This window comes from Schistocerca americana, chromosome 3, assembly GCF_021461395.2.
Source record: "Schistocerca americana isolate TAMUIC-IGC-003095 chromosome 3, iqSchAmer2.1, whole genome shotgun sequence".
Classification (NCBI taxonomy): Eukaryota; Metazoa; Arthropoda; class Insecta; order Orthoptera; family Acrididae; genus Schistocerca; species Schistocerca americana.
Window position 1 is genome coordinate 505,623,656 of NC_060121.1, and position 22,407 is coordinate 505,646,062.

The 22,407-nt window shown below is 45.5% G+C and overlaps 1 protein-coding gene across 1 annotated transcript; it reads right to left on the reverse strand.

The window, feature by feature from the left end:
• Window positions 1–11,975: 11,975 nt before the first annotated feature.
• LOC124606169 (collagen alpha-2(I) chain-like) lies at window positions 11,976–21,758 on the reverse strand. Its single transcript, XM_047138136.1, has 4 exons — window positions 21,700–21,758; window positions 16,581–19,675; window positions 16,290–16,460; window positions 11,976–12,064 (listed from the first exon to the last, which is right to left on the reverse strand). The coding sequence occupies exons 1-4, from the start codon at window positions 21,756–21,758 to the stop codon at window positions 11,976–11,978; spliced, it is 3,414 nt and encodes a 1,137-aa protein (XP_046994092.1).
• Window positions 21,759–22,407: the final 649 nt, after the last annotated feature.

The following is a 22,407-nucleotide window of genomic DNA, read 5'->3' on the forward strand; positions in this document are numbered from 1 at the left end:
CCGGCCAGGCTCGGCTCGGCCCGGCCAGCAGTGTGAACGCAGCCTAAGTTATCGAATAAATCATTGCTCCTTTGCTGATGGCAGATGAAGCTCTCAATTTAAATGTGCAATCAGCACACAGGTAAGTAATCATAATAAAAGTCTGACGTGGCGAAGTCAAATATTTTGGGTGAGAGAATTAATTTAATTACACTACACGCAGTAGATGAGCTCTGAACTTGCTCTTTGGAGATACGCTATAGCTATAGTTTTATAGTTATTCTGTTGAAACTTCTCACATTTTTATGATTATAGCGGATCTCCCTTGTAATTAAATTTAATCATCCTAGTTTTATTTATTCGCCTGCTTAATCTATCTCGCTTCGTGAATTTCTAAGACAACAACCAGAAGATCATGAATTTCAACTAAAATTTTAATTTGTGAGATCCAGAATACTTTTTCTACTAAATTATTATGCAAATGGAATCTAAATATAAATTTTTAAGTTTCTAGCTCTTTTCTGTTGCGCCAATGATTTTTACAGAAAAACATCCAAATTTCGAAAATGGTCAAAGTTATTGAACTGATATACAACACATATTGATTTTGTATTACTCCTGACATGCTAGAAACGTTTCAGGTTATTTACTTCATTTTAAAGTATTGCACAATATTTATGAAGTCAGAGCTAGTTACAGCGGACTAGGCTGGCACACAATGGAAAGACTGATGTGAATTTTATAAGGCGTGAGTATGCTGCTTCCCTACATCGCCATCTACTTAATTTTTTTGAATGTAAATGAAAAAAAAATAATTACAAAAAGGGAAGCAAGAGTACAGCTTAACTCCCTATGAAAAATTAAAATCGAAATGTAAACATATAGAAATATTAAAAGAAAACTTATTACCTACTTCAATTATTTTAATTGCTGGCATGTTCACTGCCTCTTAAGCAACATTATCACTCAAAATTTAAGCAAAATCAATGAAACACTTTGGCATACATATTGCCTTAGACAGACAAACACTTAAAAATATGTAAAATTATGAAAATCTTAAATCCATTAAATTGTCTGTAAATATTTTTACATACACAAATTCAAAGAAAATAACAAAGTTATTCATGATACATAAACAGATAATTATATCCTAGCAGTCTTTTCTAAACCTGAAAGAAAATTTCACAAATCATGACAATTTCATTTTTACAACCGTGGTTGTAGCTGCTTTGGCTGGCGTTCTACACTTCCATCCACAAGGGTAGAGGAGGGGAAGTTGCTATGGTGTGCGTCCTTCACGTTCACTCTAAATTACATGGGGAAAGGGGAGGGGTCACTGTGAGTTGTGTCTAAGTCACTCCACGCTTTCACGGAGCTACCACGCTGCCAGTATCTGGTTTGTCCTGTAGAACAAACCAAAAGAGTGCCTCAGACTCTGTTCACTTAATATCTAAGGGTGGGTCACAATGAAATGGGGACATATACATTTTATCTGTCAATATGTTACTGGAACAAAGTTAACAGAACATTTTCAATTTTACTCTCGCGGTTACTTAACTGTCATAAAATCTGTAAACAAACGGCTCAAAACGCCGTTAGTCACGTACTAGAGAAAATTTATGCTCAAGGCATACAATCATAAATCCTATTTAATCTCAATTTATTATTTCTGGGCCGGAACACTGAACCAATGCTTGGTACATTCCTGACAAATCTGTATTTTATTTACTTAACTGGCTCATCTTCGATTACCTTATTCTTAGAGATAGTATGAGTATATTTGATTAGCAGTTGTCTTCTCAGCCTCTTTGTACATGTGAGTAACTTGTGGTAATAGTACACTTCTGAGTATTCAAAACACACTACGTTTAGTTGACTACTAAATCCACTTATTGTTCCTCTGCTGCTGTGTCAGTTCCACATCTGCAATTATGTACTTACTTCATCGAAGTGTATTTATGCTGAGCTATAAATAATGTTCACGTCTGCCATTATGTTACTCAATTATGTTGCTAGTGTAAGTACTTACTTAACACTCACTCTATTAACATTTAACGCATAAGATAGCACTTATTTCATATCTATAGCAGCTGATCAGTTTGCTCACGTTGCAATCCATTTCCACTTGATTGGATGCTGAAACCACAGGTAGTCTCTCTCGAGCTACCACTAAAGTGCATTAAGTAATTATGGCCGAGCGTAATGCTAAATTCCTTAAACCTATAGAACACCATGAGTTGCTCTGTCTCATCTAACATAAGAGTACCTATGGCCGCATTCACGCCTCCAACTCATAACCTCAATACGTGTAGGTGTGTCCTGTCACACAGTACACGAAATAACGGTCAGCTCCAACCTTATCAATATTTCAAGGACGTGTCCTTCACGTCTCAACCACAAACACTGTTCAATTCTATTACACTGCCATTCCTTGCTACACAAGGGGAGTTCATTCTTACAACTTATCTGCATATTTTTCATAACACTAAGCAATCTCTTTTCCTGTTAATTAGTTAGCTCTACAGCATACAATAGGTTTCACTGCCACTTCAGATCCTGCTTGTACACGAATTTGTTTATCTTTTTTAAATATTATTGTGGGACCATTTCCAATAAAACAACACTTTGTACTTACAATATTAGCAGGGTTCTATATATACTTGTTACTCAAATACATTTGTATGTTAATTACGTCATACTTCTCTATTGTTTATGTCAATGTTAGGTTTGTCACATTAGGTATTTTCTTCACTAATCGGTGGATAGAATGGTTACAGAACTCATGGCTTGATAGCCATGACGGAAAATTTTTGTATTGCAAAGAAGGAGTCGAAACTTTGGTGGATAGGAAAGATGAAGATAGACTGAGACCTGAAATGGGAAAGAAGATCTCACCCAGCTGGGATTGCACAGCTGCTACACTGTGTAGAGGTTACAGAACAACCTCCTCCCTACACAATTCATTAGCTTAATGCTGGCTTGATAGTCATACCGGAAGATTTTAGTATTTGAGAGTAAGAGCCGAAATTTTGGTGGATAGGAAAGATGAAGAATGAGTGAGACCTGAAAAGGAAAGAAGATCTCACACAGCTGGGACTGCATACCTGCCACACTGTGTAGAGGTTACAGAACAACATCCTCCCTACAGAATTCATTCACTACCTATGAACATCTTTAGGTCGATCACGTTCCTGAGACCGAATAGCTTTTTACTCTTAGGGTACTCTAGCCTATATGCATTGGTATGTGGTTTTCCTATGATCCTGAAATATCCTTGGTATACGAACATGAATTTTTTTGTTTTTGCATTTATTTTCTTTAATTTTTCCTTGGTTTTGACAACGACTAACTGACCTATTTCAAAACTGGTGGGTACAGCTTTTGCGTCATGACGCTTCTCTCTTTCTAATGTTCTTTTCCTTATATTTGCCCCAGCCCTTAACTTCTTTTCGTCTGTGGATATTTGCGTTGGAATAGGGAATTCTACCATATCTGCAATCACATTGTGTGGTTCTTGGCCAAACATCAATTCGCAAGGTGCAAAACCAGTTGCATCATGCCTTAAGTTGTTAATTACATTCTCAAAATACTTCATGTGCTCTGCCCAACTTGAGTGTTTCCGAGCACAATAAGTCCTGCAAAGCCTGTTCAATTCTCTCATAATACGTTTTCACTCATATTTCCTGGGGGGAAATACGCAGATATTTTCAGACGTTTCACTCCGGCCTTATCCAGACATTCTTTAAATTTATCAGAAGTAAATTGAGGCCCATTGTCTGACAGAAAATTCATCGGAACGCCAACGTTCACGAAGAAATCTTTTTCCAACTTTTCTACCAACGTTTTTGCATTTGCTCTTTTAATTGGGTATAGCTTAATATATTTACTAAATCCATCCACAACAACAAAAACATGGGTGCACCCACCTCTCTCAATAGCCTCTAACACTTCCTCTAATAAAACTATGTATTCTTCCCAGGTAGGAGTTGCTATTAACAGATCATCTACGTAGACTGTTATTTTATTACTTAAGGCTGGTCCTAAAACATGGCACATGACACTACGAAGGCACAAACAGAGATATTAAGTCCGAAAGGTACCACATGGTATTGGTAACAAACTCCTTCGTACAAGAAAGCTGTGTACTTCCTTGAACTTTCTGCCAGTGGCAAATTCCAATATCCACACGTGATGTCCATAGAGGTTAAGAATTTTACTCCCCCAAATTTTTGCAATAACTCGTCCATGTTCTGCGGTCTATCACTTTCCCTAACCACTATTTCATTCAACCAACGAGCGTCCAAGACCAATCTGACACTCCCGTCTCGTTTTGGTACAACAACAAGAGGATTATTGTACTCACTGACCGCTTTTTCAATCACACCCCACTCTAGCATTCTCTGTATCTCCTTTCGAACCGCCTCCTTCCAAGCTACATGTATTTGGTATGGCTTCCTGAAAAACACTTGGCCAGGTTTCACCTTTACACCTTCGTTTCAATATCTCCTATTTTTCAGAAGCTCCCAAGTTTCATCATTAGTTACTACATGTTTATCAATAAAAGGTACCGTAATTACTCCGGTTATCGGCAAGACCAATTTAACTGACTTCTTTCAAAGTCAACAACACCCTGATATTTCGACAAGAAATCTATGCCAATTAAAACCTCAATACTGAGATTGTCTACAATTAAGCATGGATGATCAATTAAATTACCATTAATATCAAAGGGCAGTAAAGCTTCTTGCTTTACCGTCTTTGACACCTGGCCAGTAGCACCAATTATTCTTAGTCCTGATACCCTCAGTACGGTAAGCTTGTCTTTACTAGGTAATGCATCAAAGAAGGACTGAGATATCGCACTTTAAGAGACAACGTACATTGATACCCAACATATTCACTATTATTATAGGGTTGCTTATTCTAGGTTGAACAGGTGGTTCCTCAAACTCATCCAATAGTTCCTTTTGGATTTGTCTCCAACTAAAGTGATCGACATCTGTCTTCATTACATTTAGGTGAAAGTGTGTAGGGGTTTCCTGAATTACATTTTCAGCTACCTTTTCCAGTCGGTCTATTAATTTTAAATCGAAACACCGCTCGACTTCATTACATTTAGTTTGCTGAACATGACCCAAATTACTGTAGTCTGAAAGATTTTGCGCCTCCAGACCGGGCATAACACTAGTTACAGCTAAACCACTTTCACTATTATCGTCGGGTTCCTTCTCCAGTGACAACTGGTCACAGCTACTGGGTTCATCGACCCCCAACAGGCTATCCTCTAAATTCTCACTTACCTCCTGTCCTAAATCTATTAGTACAGTATCAACATCCTGCACAGGCACTTTAGATAAGAGCACATCATCCTCATCGTAAATATAAGCATGAATTTCTTCTGCTTCTTCACCTGACAATTCAGTATTTTGTAGCTCTCCCCTACCGTTACACTGCTGCGCCTTCTCTTTCTCTTCCCACTTAGAAAGCGTCTCTAACACGGTATCTATCAAATACTGTGAGTGGTTTAATATTTCTGCAGTATCATTGGATGCTACCAACCCATCATCCGAATCCTCAGTTTGAGTGTTCTGATCTGTCATACTAATTGCTGTAATTACTGGCTTAGGAAAAGCAACCGCCTGGTGAGCGCCAGTATCCTCATAGACGGGAATTAGTTTTCCAGCCTCTGCCTACTACTGTTACCTTTATTTGCATTGTAGTTAACTGGCACAGCATTGGTTTCAACACTGTTGTTTACTTGCACATTTTTGTTAGGAACAAAATTACTATCATTTGGATGCCATTGTTGGTTCTGGTAATTATTTCTCCAATTCCTACCTTTCTTAGGATAGCGAACACCTACTGTTCTGATGTTTACATTCCCATTCTGCTCGTTCTTAAAATTACTACTAGTGTTATAAGCATTTCTGTTATTACGTGCTTGCTCCTCATTGGCAGCCACACGCTCTACCCGTTCCAAATATTCAATGAAACGATCCAGATTGTCTCTAGGGGCAGGTATAATTCTAGTTTGCCAATACCATGGCAGTTTGGCTTCAAGACCTAGTATTATCATTTCAGGTTTTAGCTTTTCGGACAAATGTGAAAAACGTGAGATCAATAACCTGGCAAACTCTTTAATAGATTCCTTGCCTGCATTGAAGCGTTTTCCACTGCAAAATTCTCTCAACACTTCATTTTGCTAATTGCTAGACCAATACTCATTAATGAAAGCTGTTTTAAATTCCGCTAATGTTTTACACTTCAACATAACATCAGCTGACCAACGCACAGCGTCACCTGCTAAATGGCTTCTAATAAATGAGATTTTCTCTCGTTCAGACCAAGTTGGTGGAATCACATCTTCAAAATCGTTCCAGAAATCTAGCGGGTGGATATTTTTATCTGGATCGAACCGCAAGAACTGCCGACACCCGATAAAAGCGGCGTTTGCAGCTACGATTTGTTGCATACTACCATTACCAGCAGTTACTGAAGCTACTTTACTCTCAATGTTAGCAGTGTTAGTACTAATATTTTCTAATCTCATTTCAACATTATCTACTCTTTGCACAATATGAGTAGTGTCAGTTTTGATTGCGTCTACTTCTGCTTGACATATGTTTACTTTTATATTAACATCTTTAAACCTATCTGAGCACAGTTCAGAATCCGCCTCGATCTTTTCTGTTAACTTGTGCTCCAGCTTTGCATCTTCCATTTGGAAGTCTTTGCGAACCTCAGCAACTTCGGATTTTACTGTTTTATACATCTCAGATAACTGTTGAGCAACCTTTTTCTTAATATCCTCATGGTTGTAATCAATTTTATAATTTAAACTGTCCAGATCCTCTTTCAACTTATTGCAGCCAGTCTTGAAGTAAGTTTCTAATTCACCTTTATTGGATTCTAATATATTGTCCATTGCCTCAAACCGTTTACTAAAATTGATTTGGCTGCCGCAATCCTGTTATTTAGCTCAATTATATCAGATTTTAACTCAGCTGTCATTCTAGCATCACTGGCTGACATTTTTGCATTACTGGCAGATATTGCTTGTAATATTACATTTAAATCAATAGCCCCAGTATCTTTGGGTTGCTCACTAGCTCGCTTTGTATCACACTCAGGTGACAAAAAACTAGCTCCAACACCAGAATCATCAAAACTAAATGACTCTTCTGATTTATCAATCATATCTAACTTCTCCATTTTAAACTCTACCATCTCTGTTGACTGTTTCATTTTTAATTCATCAGAGAAACTATCATCCAATAATTCATTTAATTACACTACACACAGTAGACGAGCTCTGAACTTGCTCTTTGGAGATACGCTATAGCTATAGTTTTATAGTTATTCTGTTGAAACTTCTCACATTTTTATGATTATAGCGGATCTCTCTTCCAATTAAATTTAAACATCCTAGCTTTATTTATTCGCCTATTTAATCTATCTTGCTTCGTTAATTTCTAAGACAAAAACCAGAAGATCATGAATTTCGACTAAAATTTTAATTTGTGAGATCCAGAATACTGTTTCTACTAAATTATTATGCAAAAGGAACCTAAATATAAATTTTTAAGTTTCTAGCTCTTTTCTGTTGCGCCAATGATTTTTACAGAAAAACATCCAAATTTCGAAAATGGTTAAAGTTATTGAACTGATATCCAACACATATTGATTTTGTATTACTTCTGACGTGCTTGAAACGTTTCAGGTTATTTACTTCATTTTAAAGTATTGCACAATATTTATGACGTCAGAGCGGACTAGGCTGGCACACAGTGGAAAGACTGATGTGAATTTTATACGGCGTGAGTATGCTGCCTCCCTACACTGTATGTGTCACTTCACATTTCCACTTCACTACCACATCGGAAGCAGTGGACCGAGGGATGTTTAGGAGTGTGGAAATCTCGCGTACAGACGTATGACACAAGTGACAGTCAATCACCTGACCATGTTCGAAGTCCGTGAGTTCCGCGGAAATCTCTCACTATGTCTAATGACTATTGAGGTCGCTTACATGGTGTACCTGGCAGTAGGTGGCAGCACAAGGCACCTAATATAAAAATTTTTTGGGTGTCCGGATGCTTTTGATCACATAGTGTATTTTAAGAACAATGCCGACAGAAACCAGCAACAAATACATGACACAAGGACTGGTACAGCATCGCTGAGGCGATGACGTCCCGAATTTCGTCTGCTGTGGCTGAAGGTACGCGTGCACGAGCAGTAAGCAAGATTTGCCCCCACCTGCTTAATACGGTAGTTTTGCTCAGTTGTCGCACGCATCAAACCCGTCAACAGACGAGGTCAGCCTGTACGCTTTTGTTCTGTGTCCCTTTACGTTTCCACTTCACTATCACTGCAGAAGGGAATCAATCCTAGTTTGGAAATATTTTTACGAAATGACGTAGCAATTAAGTACAATGTTTCATTTATTCGAAAATATAACGGTTTGTCCACCATTTCCATGAAATAATAGAAGAGGAAGGGAATTATGGTAATAGTAATATTATAGATATAACAATGCTTCGGTTACAATACACAGTAAAAACAGAAAGTAGCTATTCTGCTGCCTGTGTCTACATAACGTGCCTTTATCTGCTTACAGCCTTTGGAAACGGAAAAATTAACAAGAAAACCTCGGTTTTTCACCCTCTAGGACTGACTACTCGTAATGCCCGAACAGTGGCATGGTCCCTGATTACAACATGAGTTTTGAGATAAATCTCAAAAAATTAGAATCATGATTTTTGTAGTATTCATCCTTTTCGAGAAATGAGGGAGTGGTGGACGGTCTAAATTCTCTCTTATTTGCCTGTTTAATTAAATATTTTGATTCTATGTATTTTGTAACTGGGAGAGTGATATTTTTTCAGTCTTCATTTGGTTTCTATTCTTATTACAGGAAAGAACAGGAACAGGAAAACGTAAATCGATTACTTCAGAAACCAGTTTTTTCGAGCGGTTTTAACAATCAAGTACTGGTGTGGAAAAAAACGGTATAACAGAAAACCCGGTTGTTTCAGCGATAACCGGCATCACTTCTCCAGTGTAGGCGATACCGGTGTGTATCCATCGATAATGTGCAGGTACATTTTCGTGCAGCGGTTTCTGCGTCTCAAGTTTCGTGCCACTACGCATTTCACCACAGTGTTCGTAGCGCCACTGCATTCACTTGCGGCCGGCTGTTCAGCCGCTGTGCCGTTGTAGCACGGTTGCTACGTTAACGCCGCTGCCTGCTGGAGGCGCAGTTTATCGGGCGGCCCACCGCCTCCGCGCCGCCGTCCGACCTCACAGCAGCCGTCGCAGGATCTGCACGTCCACTCCGACGTCTGTCCGAGCCGCAGCTTCTCCGCACGGCTGTGTCTGCCCCGCCGTCTTTTTAGCACACCGCTCCCATCGTGGGACACTCCTGACTGCGTAAATGGTCAGTATTAAGGTGCGATTCCGAACACGGCAACAGCGACCAACCGCGGCAGTCGGTGCGTTGCGGAACGTAGCGACAGACAAGCTATGCAGTTGCCGGGAACAACTGCGCGAGGCGAGATGTCTGTTAACACCACCGCTGTTATTGCGCTCTTGTTGGAAGAGAAAGACGATGACATTTTATTGTTGCATTCCAGGAAAAGACGAAAGCTGGCAACGCCTTTATATAAAAGTAGAACTGCAGAAGGTAGTTACACAGCACTGATAAAAAGACATTTGTTAGGTGATGAAAATATCTTCAGCAGCTACTGTCGTTTAAATAAAAGACAGTTTAATTTCGTGCTCAGTTTTATTGAAGATGACATAATGCCACAGTGCCTAAGAAACGCAATAAGTGCAGAAGAAAAATTATATTTGACGCTGAGGTAAGTCCACAAAATGTTATACATTATTAGATTGTGCTGCAGTTCCCAGACTTTGTGAGAGAGTTGTGGAGGTTGAAGGGCTGCTGATATCACTTGGCTGGTGTGTGCTGCACTCTGCAGCCGTTATTTCATAATCAGAACCGATCATACTAATCTTTCTTCTGGTTTCTGCCTTATAAACTGGAGGTAAACTCCTTACAACTGTGCTGATGTGACGGAAAAATAAGTCAATATTATCATCTTTGTGTTCCATAAACGTTTTTAATAAATTTTGCCTAATTTCGTCCCTTTCTTTCCACATTTGTAATATTGTATCATCATTACTACGAACTTCACTGCCGGCCGCGGTGGTCTCGCGGTTCTAGGCGCGCAGTCCGGAACCGTGCGACTGCTACGGTCGCAGGTTCGAATCCTGCCTTGGGCATGGATGTGTGTGATGTCCTTAGGTTAGTTAGGTTTAAGTAGTTCTAAGTTCTAGGGGACTAATGACCACAGCAGTTGAGTCCCATAGTGCTCAGAGCCATTTGAACGAACTTCACTGTGTTTTCTTTTCCGTGCTGGAACATAACGTTCATCGTTTGTTACCACAGATGCTCAACCACAATTTCCTATTGTATGTGTTTCTGCTGTATCTTCTTCCTGTGACGCCGAAAGGTCCAGTTGACGACTTCGATCTCCACTGTCTTCTTGGCTTTCTTGTATTGTTGTGTGTGATGATGTCAATGTAATATTTGTTCCTCCAGATCTGTGTTGTGCAACACTGTCAAGGAACGATAGCTGTTTGTGTCTTTTTGTTTTTGAATTTTTTGAGAGCAGCAGAGCCCGTTCCTAATCTGCTTTTCTTCTTGAACCTCTGGTAACCGTCCCTTAAAAATTTCCACTTCTTATAGTCGTCACCTGTAAATGGAAATTATATTAGCTGTATGTTTTCGTTTGTTTCAGATTCTTGGCCACAGGCGAAAGTTACCGGTCTTTATCATTTGCCTATCGTATATCACCATCTTACATATCAAGAGTTGTTAAAAATGTTTTGAAGATATTAAGAATAAGGCTGCTGCACCTATAAGGTGCGATTCCGAACACGACCGCAGACCGCAGACTGCACCGACCGGCCGCAGGCGGCACCACTGGTTGTCATTGTTTACAATGTGAGGCGTGCTGAACGCGGCGGCAGCGTCGTCTGTTGCCGTATACCTGCTTCGGCGGCAGACCGCACATCCGGTCAGGGACCAGTAGCGTCGCTGCCACCGAACCGCATAGCGACCGGAGACTGCTTTTACTGGCCGAACATACCCATTTCAGTGAAAATGAGTTTCAAGGACTCCGATGAATAAAAGTTAATTAACAGTGTGGCGAAATATTCTGTAATTTATGACGCAGGGCATGAAGAATACATAAATGTTTTAGTGAAAGATAACGTCTGGAAAGCTATAGCACAAGAGCTAAATAAAACAAGTACGTATATTCAACCAATTATTTTCTAACAAATAGATCCGTATGTGCACTAAAGGCCTGGCCAGACAGAACGCGGCCTGGCCGTCCGGCCTGTGGCATTTAACCGCAGCCGGCAGGCCGCACTGTCGCATCGCTCGTTATTGTATGGCGGCGTTCACACAGAGTGCGGCTCTGACGCACCGGCCGCCGCACAGTGGGTCAGAATCCCAAAAAGCTCGTCAAATTAAAAGTAGTTGTTCAATTTGTACCAAACTTAGTATGTAAGGGTTTACGGAGTTTCTGATTAAGAATATGATATCAAAAAGTGAAAAAAAAAACAAAATGGCGGACCCAAGATGGCAGGCTCTATGTACACTACTATTATTTTTTACGTATAAAAGTAATTTTTAGGGAATTATCGAGGTTACTGATGATGACAGAGTTCAAAAAATTTAAAATTGGTGGATCCAAGATGGCGGTCAAAATCTATGTCTTTTTATTTATTTATATTTATATATTTTTATTCATGTAAAAGACAGTATTTAGGGGTTATTGTAGCTAATGCTTAAAAAATAAACCAAAAAAGTGGAAAACTCGAAGAAAGGACCAAATATAGGTTACAAGATGGTGTAAAATATCACAAAAAATTATTTCATTTTAATTACAATTATTTATTTTGTAAATTTTTTATAACTTAATTTACAAGTTTTCATTTTCTTTTTCTTTTTCATCTTCTGCTTCAACTGAATCGTCATCATCCTCAAACACTGTTTCCTCATTATCTGCATCTGCATCTGAATTTCATAGTCTTCCGCCACAGGAACTAAGAGGGCAACGGCTTCTGGCGACAAACTCTTCAGTTTCTTCGACCAAGATTTGCGTAAGGAAGAAACGTAGGGGTCTGTCATTGCCAACAATCTCCTGAACACGTCTTCCATAGTCTTAACTCTTGAAAACTTTAGAGAAAAACTGAGGCGATATTGCTTTATCAACTTATTGGTTGATTCCTGAGCATCCTCCGATAGTTGACCGGTGGGTAAAATGGCCGAAGAAATAATGTCTGGACCGTGAATCAACAATCTATGGATTGCTGTTGGCATGTTGTACCAGGGGTATTCTTTCACGTAGTGCCTGGCAGTTGCTAAGGCGTATGCTCGAAACTTTTCAATGTCGACCTCACGTCCGCTCTAAATCGTCTGCAAAATTATATGGAAACGGCGGATTAGTTCTTCGGAAACTCCAGTTATCAGCGCTGATGTTGGAGTGTTTTCAAAAAAACGTCGAGCGGTGTTTCCGTCATTCGTACTGCCAAACCCCTGTTTCGGCATGTCAATTACAATTCCAAGCTGCTCTTTGAAAGCTTTTTAAATGTTGGCTTTCAGTATTGCTTTTTCCTCTTTATCTTCTGCTTTACGTGCCTGCCACTTATTTGTTTTCATTTGGTATGCCAAATGAATACAACATTCAAAACATCGAATCCAAGCGTGAAGAGTTGATAGTTCGTACTGCAGATAATCGGCGGTAACTTGTTTTTTCAAAACATCGTCAACGTTATTAAATTGGGCAGACGTAGCCTTGCAGAGATAGCACCGTTGCGCAGATTTCGTGTTGGTGATAGCATTGCACACTTTACCATCTACCATGGTCATGCTTAAACTGTATTTAATGGAAATGTCTTTCCCATGAATAACTGTTTCGAATGACTGAGGTTGTTCGATCTGTTTGTCGTAATACGCTTTCTCATTTAAAGACGTTTGCTCTGTTTCCTTTGTAAATTCTAACTTCAGTGGTCTGCAAAAGAGGGTTGAAGACGGCTTCGGATTAATCCATAAGATCTTTTCTTCTTTAGTTTCTTCATTTACACCTGCAAGTTTCAGTGGAACAAGCGAAGTGAAAAATAAAGTGGCATCTGAAATACTCGATTCTGAAAACTTCATTTTATACATGCTTTTCCCGGAGGTTCCGTCAAAGCCCCACTTACAAATAAGGGCCATATTAGACATTTCCGAATCGCTCATATGTAAAATATCGTCTCGTTGCAGCAGTAGAACACGTTGAACAGTGTGGTCTAACAAAGCTTGCAACCGTACCTCAGCTTTGGATTCGGTAAAAGTGAGGGTTACGTCTGGAGGGCAGCAAGCTTTTTTTGCTACCAAAGCAGCTGAATACGGTGGATATAGTGTGTTTAAGCCTTTTCCTTTAGCCCCATTTCTCAAATGCTGGTAAGATTCTTTTGACAATTTCAAGTCGAAAAGGAGTGCTAGACCTTCATTTGCATCATATGAGGATGGCGATGATGTTGAAAATCGCAAGCCTGCCTTGTGTTTTTTCACCTTGGATGGACTTGAGAGTGTGACGTCTTTCACAATCTTCGCAGCATCTGGGTGCCCCGAAGATCGAAGACTCATTTGCGCGGCGAACGATAATTCGACAGGACTGAACTTCGTACGAATCTCCTCAGTTCTCCTTCTTTTAGACCTATCAGATAATGTTTCAAATTTTGTGGCAGGTCGGCCTGTTGACTTAGTCACACTTGCAGGTTTCGAATCAATCGGAATATATACTATTGTATTTAACCAGGTTTCGTTCTTCTTAAAAAAGTATCCTTGTCGCCGAGTTGCTTCCTTATACTTGCTTCTTAACTTAGTTAACAAAATCGAAATGGTAGGCCTCATATCATAGGGAATTTTAATTGTATGTCCACTTTTTTCTGTAAACGACTTTTCCAAATGTTCTATGACCCCTTCCAAATCATTTGACAAATACTCTTTTGTTATTAGAAAAATATCTTTCCTCGAAAAGCCGATTCTGGAATACGCTGGATCAGATGAAACTGAAATTTAAAAAAAAAATCTTTGTTACACTTTTCGTCATTTTTCTAATTATTTCATTCTTTACAATGCTTCTAAGTGTCGATTGTAATTTAAATTGTACAAATAAAACTCATAATTAATTGATTCTATTGTCATTTTTGAAGATGTCTGAACAATGACATTTTGCAAGTGTCGCTTAAAACGTGGCTCAAAGCCAGAGTCGCAACTAGTCGCAGGATTTGAAGCTTAATTTACAAAGGTAATAATATATACTTGCGTACACAGCGCAAAAGAAAGCGGAATGTCGTGGAATTCGTAACTTAAATCTATTTTTTAAGCGCATTTTACGATTTTGTCATTCATTTCCCTGTAGTACGTTAATTGAAATGTGAACGTGCATAATTGATGATTTAATAGTGATATAAGAGTTTTTTCACTAGTACATACCTCCTGGAATACATTCCATATTGAAAGTATTGGTTTCACTCGCAAAAAACATAAATAACTTCCTTCAACAACACGCTGTTTTTTGTAGCCTGGCCAGCTGCGCGCACGCTAACAAATAACTGCCGCATTTGACCTGAGATATTACCGAATAAATGAACATCTGGTCGTCCGCACAGCCGGCATTCAGTTGTCCCAGCATTGCTGCTGCAACCCTGATAGTCCAAAATCCCCATCTTTAAACTTTTTTTTTCCTCTTTGGCCACGTTTTCAAGATTCTGGCCCACTGTGCGCCGCCGGGTTGTCACAGATTACAGAGTCGCCGCAAGCCGGAGCGGCTGCTTGCCTCTGTTGGCGCACTCAACTGCTCTGTGGTCACACTGGAAGCAGCGGCGTGAGGCGGTTTATGTCTTGCAGCTCGTAGTGCAGCATCATGGACACAGAAAGACGTATAGAGGAGGTGATAGAATACTACTTTTTGTATGATACACGCGATCCTGATTTGGAGGTAGAATACTTTTGCCCTCGCTATACTCTTGATAGAAAGCTGAATTCTCAGAAATAGTGTTGTCACTGTGATGTCCATAACTTCCTATATCAACTACTGTAAACTCGTAGTATGGATCAACGATCGCCAGGAGAAGCAGCGAAAAGAATTGTTTGTAACAGAAGAACTGAGATGCACTATCCTTCGCGCATTTTAACCAGATGAGCTTTCCGTCTATGCTTCCAAGGTAGTCCAGAAACCCCCAAAGTTCTAGAAATCCTTCTTCAGATTTCTTCCACATCTCTGTTGTAGGAGTAGGTAAATATTTGGGCTGTAGAACCGTCCATATTGCCTGGCACACTTATTTCACAATTTCTGAAACTGTTGAACGTCCTAACCGAAAAGAAAAAGCTATGGTCTGGTGATTGTCACCTGTAGTCAAGTATCTGGAAAAGATTAAAATAAATTACGCCGACAGAACGAATAGATAAGTTAACGACCAAAGATATGTTTGTTTAAATTCAATGATAATGTTATGAATACAATGAAACAAAACAATCTATTAAGTATAAAATTCTCTCTAGCGGGACATACGGAACTGGATGTTACTATCGTTTGCTGTATTCGTAAACACTGAAGATAAATTTATCACTCCACTCGTAACTACGTTGTGGGATAGCAGTTTCTTCCGCCGATCCTTTCATATGATACAGCAAAACTTAAATGGAATAATTTATATGACTTCTGTTTGATGCACAAAGAGGCCACAAATGCTAAAACTTACCTCAGACAAATGGCTAGTCTGTGCCTTGTATCAAATGGCTTTCTCCAGTTCGTTGCGAACTTCTCGGAGCTACCTTTTAATCAGGCGATGCAGTTCCTCGAAACATTCTCGCGACATACGAAAATATTTGAAGAACCTATCTTCGTCAGACTCTAGATCAATACACAGACGATGGTATTCTCCTAAGCTTTCTCTCTTGCTATTAATGTCGTGCACCCAACATCTCCTCTTCCTGGTGCCATTTCGTATCGCTAGTGCGAGCTACTCACTTCTGCACTAACACAAAAATAAAAAAATAAATAAAAAAAATGGACTCGCACAAAGATAACGTATCCCGCGTGAAGCTTCCAAATCGTCTAACGCCAATTGCGGTACGCCTGCAAGCTTAATAATGGGGTTCGGCCCCTTCCACAGTGTGACGTAACGGATGACGCAGCAAGAGTCGCCACCGCCCGCCTGTCGGCGTGAGTAATAAGAGTCGCTACCGCCGCTGACCCGGTCCGCCCGTCCAGAGGAGTCGCTACCGCCGCTGACCCGGTCCGCCCGTCCAGAGGAGTCGCTACCGCCGCTGACCCGGTCCGCCCGTCCAGAGGAGTCGCTACCGCCGCTGACCCGGTCCGCCCGTCCAGTAAGCCGTCCGTCCCAGCGGTGCCAGCCTGTCGGCGTGACCCTGTTGTGTCCCTGGCCGCTGACGCGCCCGTCCTCCCGGTACGCCGTCCGTCGCAGCGGTGCCGGCCTGTCGGCGTGAGCCGCTGACGCGCCCGTCCTCCCGGTACGCCGTCCGTCGCAGCGGTGCCGGACTGTCGGCGTGAGCCGCTGACGCGCCCGTCCTCCCGGTACGCCGTCCGTCGCAGCGGTGCCGGACTGTCGGCGTGAGCCGCTGACGCGCCCGTCCTCCCGGTACGCCGTCCGTCGCAGCGGTGCCGGCCTGTCGGCGTGACCCTGTTGTGTCCCTGGCCGCTGACGCGCCCGTCCTCCCGGTACGCCGTCCGTCGCAGCGGTGCCGGCCTGTCGGCGTGAGCCGCTGACGCGCCCGTCCTCCCGGTACGCCGTCCGTCGCAGCGGTGCCGGCCTGTCGGCGTGAGCCGCTGACGCGCCCGTCCTCCCGGTACGCCGTCCGTCGCAGCGGTGCCGGACTGTCGGCGTGAGCCGCTGACGCGCCCGTCCTCCCGGTACGCCGTCCGTCGCAGCGGTGCCGGCCTGTCGGCGTGACCCTGTTGTGTCCCTGGCCGCTGACGCGCCCGTCCTCCCGGTACGCCGTCCGTCGCAGCGGTGCCGGCCTGTCGGCGTGAGCCGCTGACGCGCCCGTCCTCCCGGTACGCCGTCCGTCGCAGCGGTGCCGGCCTGTCGGCGTGAGCCGCTGACGCGCCCGTCCTCCCGGTACGCCGTCCGTCGCAGCGGTGCCGGACTGTCGGCGTGAGCCGCTGACGCGCCCGTCCTCCCGGTACGCCGTCCGTCGCAGCGGTGCCGGACTGTCGGCGTGAGCCGCTGACGCGCCCGTCCTCCCGGTACGCCGTCCGTCGCAGCGGTGCCGGACTGTCGGCGTGAGCCGCTGACGCGCCCGTCCTCCCGGTACGCCGTCCGTCGCAGCGGTGCCGGCCTGTCGGCGTGACCCTGTTGTGTCCCTGGCCGCTGACGCGCCCGTCCTCCCGGTACGCCGTCCGTCGCAGCGGTGCCGGCCTGTCGGCGTGAGCCGCTGACGCGCCCGTCCTCCCGGTACGCCGTCCGTCGCAGCGGTGCCGGCCTGTCGGCGTGAGCCGCTGACGCGCCCGTCCTCCCGGTACGCCGTCCGTCGCAGCGGTGCCGGACTGTCGGCGTGAGCCGCTGACGCGCCCGTCCTCCCGGTACGCCGTCCGTCGCAGCGGTGCCGGACTGTCGGCGTGAGCCGCTGACGCGCCCGTCCTCCCGGTACGCCGTCCGTCGCAGCGGTGCCGGCCTGTCGGCGTGACCCTGTTGTGTCCCTGGCCGCTGACGCGCCCGTCCTCCCGGTACGCCGTCCGTCGCAGCGGTGCCGGCCTGTCGGCGTGAGCCGCTGACGCGCCCGTCCTCCCGGTACGCCGTCCGTCGCAGCGGTGCCGGCCTGTCGGCGTGAGCCGCTGACGCGCCCGTCCTCCCGGTACGCCGTCCGTCGCAGCGGTGCCGGACTGTCGGCGTGAGCCGCTGACGCGCCCGTCCTCCCGGTACGCCGTCCGTCGCAGCGGTGCCGGCCTGTCGGCGTGACCCTGTTGTGTCCCTGGCCGCTGACGCGCCCGTCCTCCCGGTACGCCGTCCGTCGCAGCGGTGCCGGCCTGTCGGCGTGAGCCGCTGACGCGCCCGTCCTCCCGGTACGCCGTCCGTCGCAGCGGTGCCGGCCTGTCGGCGTGAGCCGCTGACGCGCCCGTCCTCCCGGTACGCCGTCCGTCGCAGCGGTGCCGGACTGTCGGCGTGAGCCGCTGACGCGCCCGTCCTCCCGGTACGCCGTCCGTCGCAGCGGTGCCGGCCTGTCGGCGTGACCCTGTTGTGTCCCTGGCCGCTGACGCGCCCGTCCTCCCGGTACGCCGTCCGTCGCAGCGGTGCCGGCCTGTCGGCGTGAGCCGCTGACGCGCCCGTCCTCCCGGTACGCCGTCTGTCGCAGCGGTGCCGGCCTGTCGGCGTGAGCCGCTGACGCGCCCGTCCTCCCGGTACGCCGTCCGTCGCAGCGGTGCCGGACTGTCGGCGTGAGCCGCTGACGCGCCCGTCCTCCCGGTACGCCGTCCGTCGCAGCGGTGCCGGCCTGTCGGCGTGACCCTGTTGTGTCCCTGGCCGCTGACGCGCCCGTCCTCCCGGTACGCCGTCCGTCGCAGCGGTGCCGGCCTGTCGGCGTGAGCCGCTGACGCGCCCGTCCTCCCGGTACGCCGTCCGTCGCAGCGGTGCCGGCCTGTCGGCGTGAGCCGCTGACGGGCCCGGCCTCCCGGTACGCCGTCCGTCGCAGCGGTGCCGGCCTGTCGGCGTGAGCCGCTGACGCGCCCGTCCTCCCGGTACGCCGTCCGTCGCAGCGGTGCCGGACTGTCGGCGTGAGCCGCTGACGCGCCCGTCCTCCCGGTACGCCGTCCGTCGCAGCGGTGCCGGCCTGTCGGCGTGACCCTGTTGTTCCCTGGCCGCTGACGCGCCCGTCCTCCCGGTACGCCGTCCGTCGCAGCGGTGCCGGCCTGTCGGCGTGAGCCGCTGACGCGCCCGTCCTCCCGGTACGCCGTCCGTCGCAGCGGTGCCGGACTGTCGGCGTGAGCCGCTGACGCGCCCGTCCTCCCGGTACGCCGTCCGTCGCAGCGGTGCCGGCCTGTCGGCGTGAGCCGCTGACGCGCCCGTCCTCCCGGTACGCCGTCCGTCGCAGCGGTGCCGGCCTGTCGGCGTGAGCCGCTGACGGGCCCGGCCTCCCGGTACGCCGTCCGTCGCAGCGGTGCCGGCCTGTCGGCGTGAGCCGCTGACGCGCCCGTCCTCCCGGTACGCCGTCCGTCGCAGCGGTGCCGGCCTGTCGGCGTGAGCCGCTGACGCGCCCGGCCTCCCGGTACGTCGTCCGTCGCAGCGGTGCCGGCCTGTCAGCGTGAGCCGCTGACGCGCCCGTCCTCCCGGTACGCCGTCCGTCGCAGCGGTGCCGGCCTGTCGGCGTGAGCCGCTGACGCGCCCGTCCTCCCGGTACGCCGTCCGTCGCAGCGGTGCCGGCCTGTCGGCGTGAGCCGCTGACGCGCCCGTCCTCCCGGTACGCCGTACGTCGCAGCGGTGCCGGCCTGTCGGCGTGAGCCGCTGACGGGCCCGGCCTCCCGGTACGCCGTCCGTCGCAGCGGTGCCGGCCTGTCGGCGTGAGCCGCTGACGCGCCCGTCCTCCCGGTACGCCGTCCGTCGCAGCGGTGCCGGCCTGTCGGTGTGAGCCGCTGACGGGCCCGGCCTCCCGTTGCGCCGTCCGTCGCAGCGGTAGGCCGGATTGTGTCTGGCCGGGCCTTAACAATTACTATATGAATATGCTAAAAAAGCAATAGTATATATGTTTCGCCTTACATAAATCATTATTTACAATCCATTGTTATTCACAACCCATTGTTAACTGCTGCCTCTTGCCACGCCACAGAACCGTATTCACTGGAGAAAAAATCTTTAAGTTTGTCTATAATTTCAAAACCACTGCTGTTTAGAAATCTTCCAAAACGAGAAATGCTATGCATGTTGTTTTGGCTGGTTGCTTCGTTAAAACTATAGCTATAAAATGGAGTACCATTTTCTTCAAGATAACCGTCTCGTAGCAAATTGTGTAAATAACATGCCGACAAAACGAGGTCCTCAGCCACTTCAGGCGCCACAGCAATATTACTATAAAATACCCTAAATACTTGGCGTAATAACCCAAAGGCGTTTTCTGACACTCGACGACCAAGACATAATCTATAATTATAGATCTGTTTGTCTCGATGTGATGCAGCAACTCTTCTGGAATAAGGCTTCATCATACAGTCACTGGGAGCAAACGCTCTGTCTCCTATCAGGAAATGTGGTAATATCACATTTGTGCCTGGCAAACATTTTGGTGGAGGTATATTAAACTCCTTTACGGCTATTTTCTTGCCGACAGCCGATTTCTGAAATATACCGTTATCAGACTCTTTTCCGTAAGTGCCGACATCAACGGTAATGAATTTACAATTTCCGTCCACAATAACCAGCAGAACAATTGAAAAAAAATCTTTCTAATTAAAAAACAGAGGTCCACTTTTCTCTGGTGCCCTTATACGAACATGTTTTCCATCTATAGCACCTACACATTGCATTTGAGCCAAAAGTCTTCTTCAATACGTCTGACATCTGCTTCAGTAGAAGGTGGCATCAACATGGGCAGCAGCCTTATTCTTAATATCTTCAAAACATTTTTAACAACTCTTGATATGTAAGATGGTGATATACGGTACGCAAATGACAAAGACCGGTAACTTTCGCCTGTGGCCAAGAATCTGAATCAAACGAAAACATACAGCTAATATAATTTCCATTTACAGGTGATGACTGTAAGAAGAAGTGGAAATTTTTAAGGGACTGTTACCAGACGTTCAAGAAGAAAAGCAGGTTAGGAACGGGCTCTGCTGCCTCAAAACTTTCAAAAACAAAAAGTCACGAACAGCTATCGTTCCATGACAGTGTTGCACAACACAGATCTGGAGGAACAAATATTACATTAACATCATCACACACAACAATACAAGAAAGCCAAGAAGACAGTCCTTTCGGCATCACAGGAAGAAGATACGGCAGAAACACACACAATAGGAAATTGTGGTGAAACATCTGTGGTAACAAACGATGAACGTTATGTGCCAGCACGGAAAAGAAAATGCAGTAAAGTTCGTAGTAACGATGACACAATATTAAAAATGTGGAAATAAAGGGACGAAATTAGGCAAAATTTACTAAAAACGTTTATGGAACACAAAGATGATGATAGCCCGCATCTCGTGGTCGTGCGGTAGCGTTCTCGCTTCCCACGCCCGGGTTCCCGGGTTCGATTCCCGGCGGGGTCAGGGATTTTCTCTGCCTCGTGATGGCTGGGTGTTGTGTGCTGTCCTTAGGTTAGTTAGGTTTAAGTAGTTCTAAGTTCTAGGGGACTTATGACCACAGCAGTTGAGTCCCATAGTGCTCAGAGCCATTTGAACCAAGATGATGATATTGACTTATTTTTCCGTCACATCAGCACAGTTGTAAGGAGTTTACCTCCAGTTTATAAGGCAGAAGCCAGAAGAAAAATTAGTATGATCGGTTCTGATTATGAAATAACGGCTGCAGAGTGCAGCACACACCAGCCAAGTGATAACAGCAGCCCTTCAACCTCCACAACTCTCTCACAAAGTCTGGGAACTGCAGCACAATCTAATAATGTATAACATTTTGTGGACTTACCTCAGCGTCAAATATAATTTTTCTTCTGCACTTATTGCGTTTCTTAGGCACTGTGGCATTATGTCATTTTTAATAAAACTGAGCACGAAATTAAACTGTCTTTTATTTAAACGACAGTAGCTCCTGAAGATATTTTCATCACCTAACAAATGTCTTTTTATCAGTGCTGTGTAACTACCTTCTGCAGTTCTACTTTTATATAAAGGCGTTGCCAGCTTTCGTCTTTTCCTGGAATGCAACAATAAAATGTCATCGTCTTCCTCTTCCAACAACAGCGCAATAGCAGCGGTGGTGTTAACAGACATCTCGCCTCGCGCAGTTGTTATCGGGAACTACATAGCTTGTCTATCGCTGCGTTCCGCAACGCACCGACTGTGATTTATGTGAAAAGGTTTGCGCCGCTATTAAGGCCGCACGACGGGATTAACAAATTCGCACGCGGAATGGGTGTTGCAGCAAGACGCACTGGACATTCCATTTCGAAAATCGTTAGGGAATTCAATGTTCTGATATTCACAGTGTCAAGAGCGCGCCGAGAATACTTAACTTCAAGCACTGCCTCTCACCATGGACATCACATACGTAGGAAAGGAGATCCACTGCCGTACAGCTGCACTATTGATGGCACACAGCTGGAGACAGCGTCTGTCGTAAAATATCTAGGCGTAACTATCCAGAGCGATCTTAAGTGGAGTGACCACATAAAAC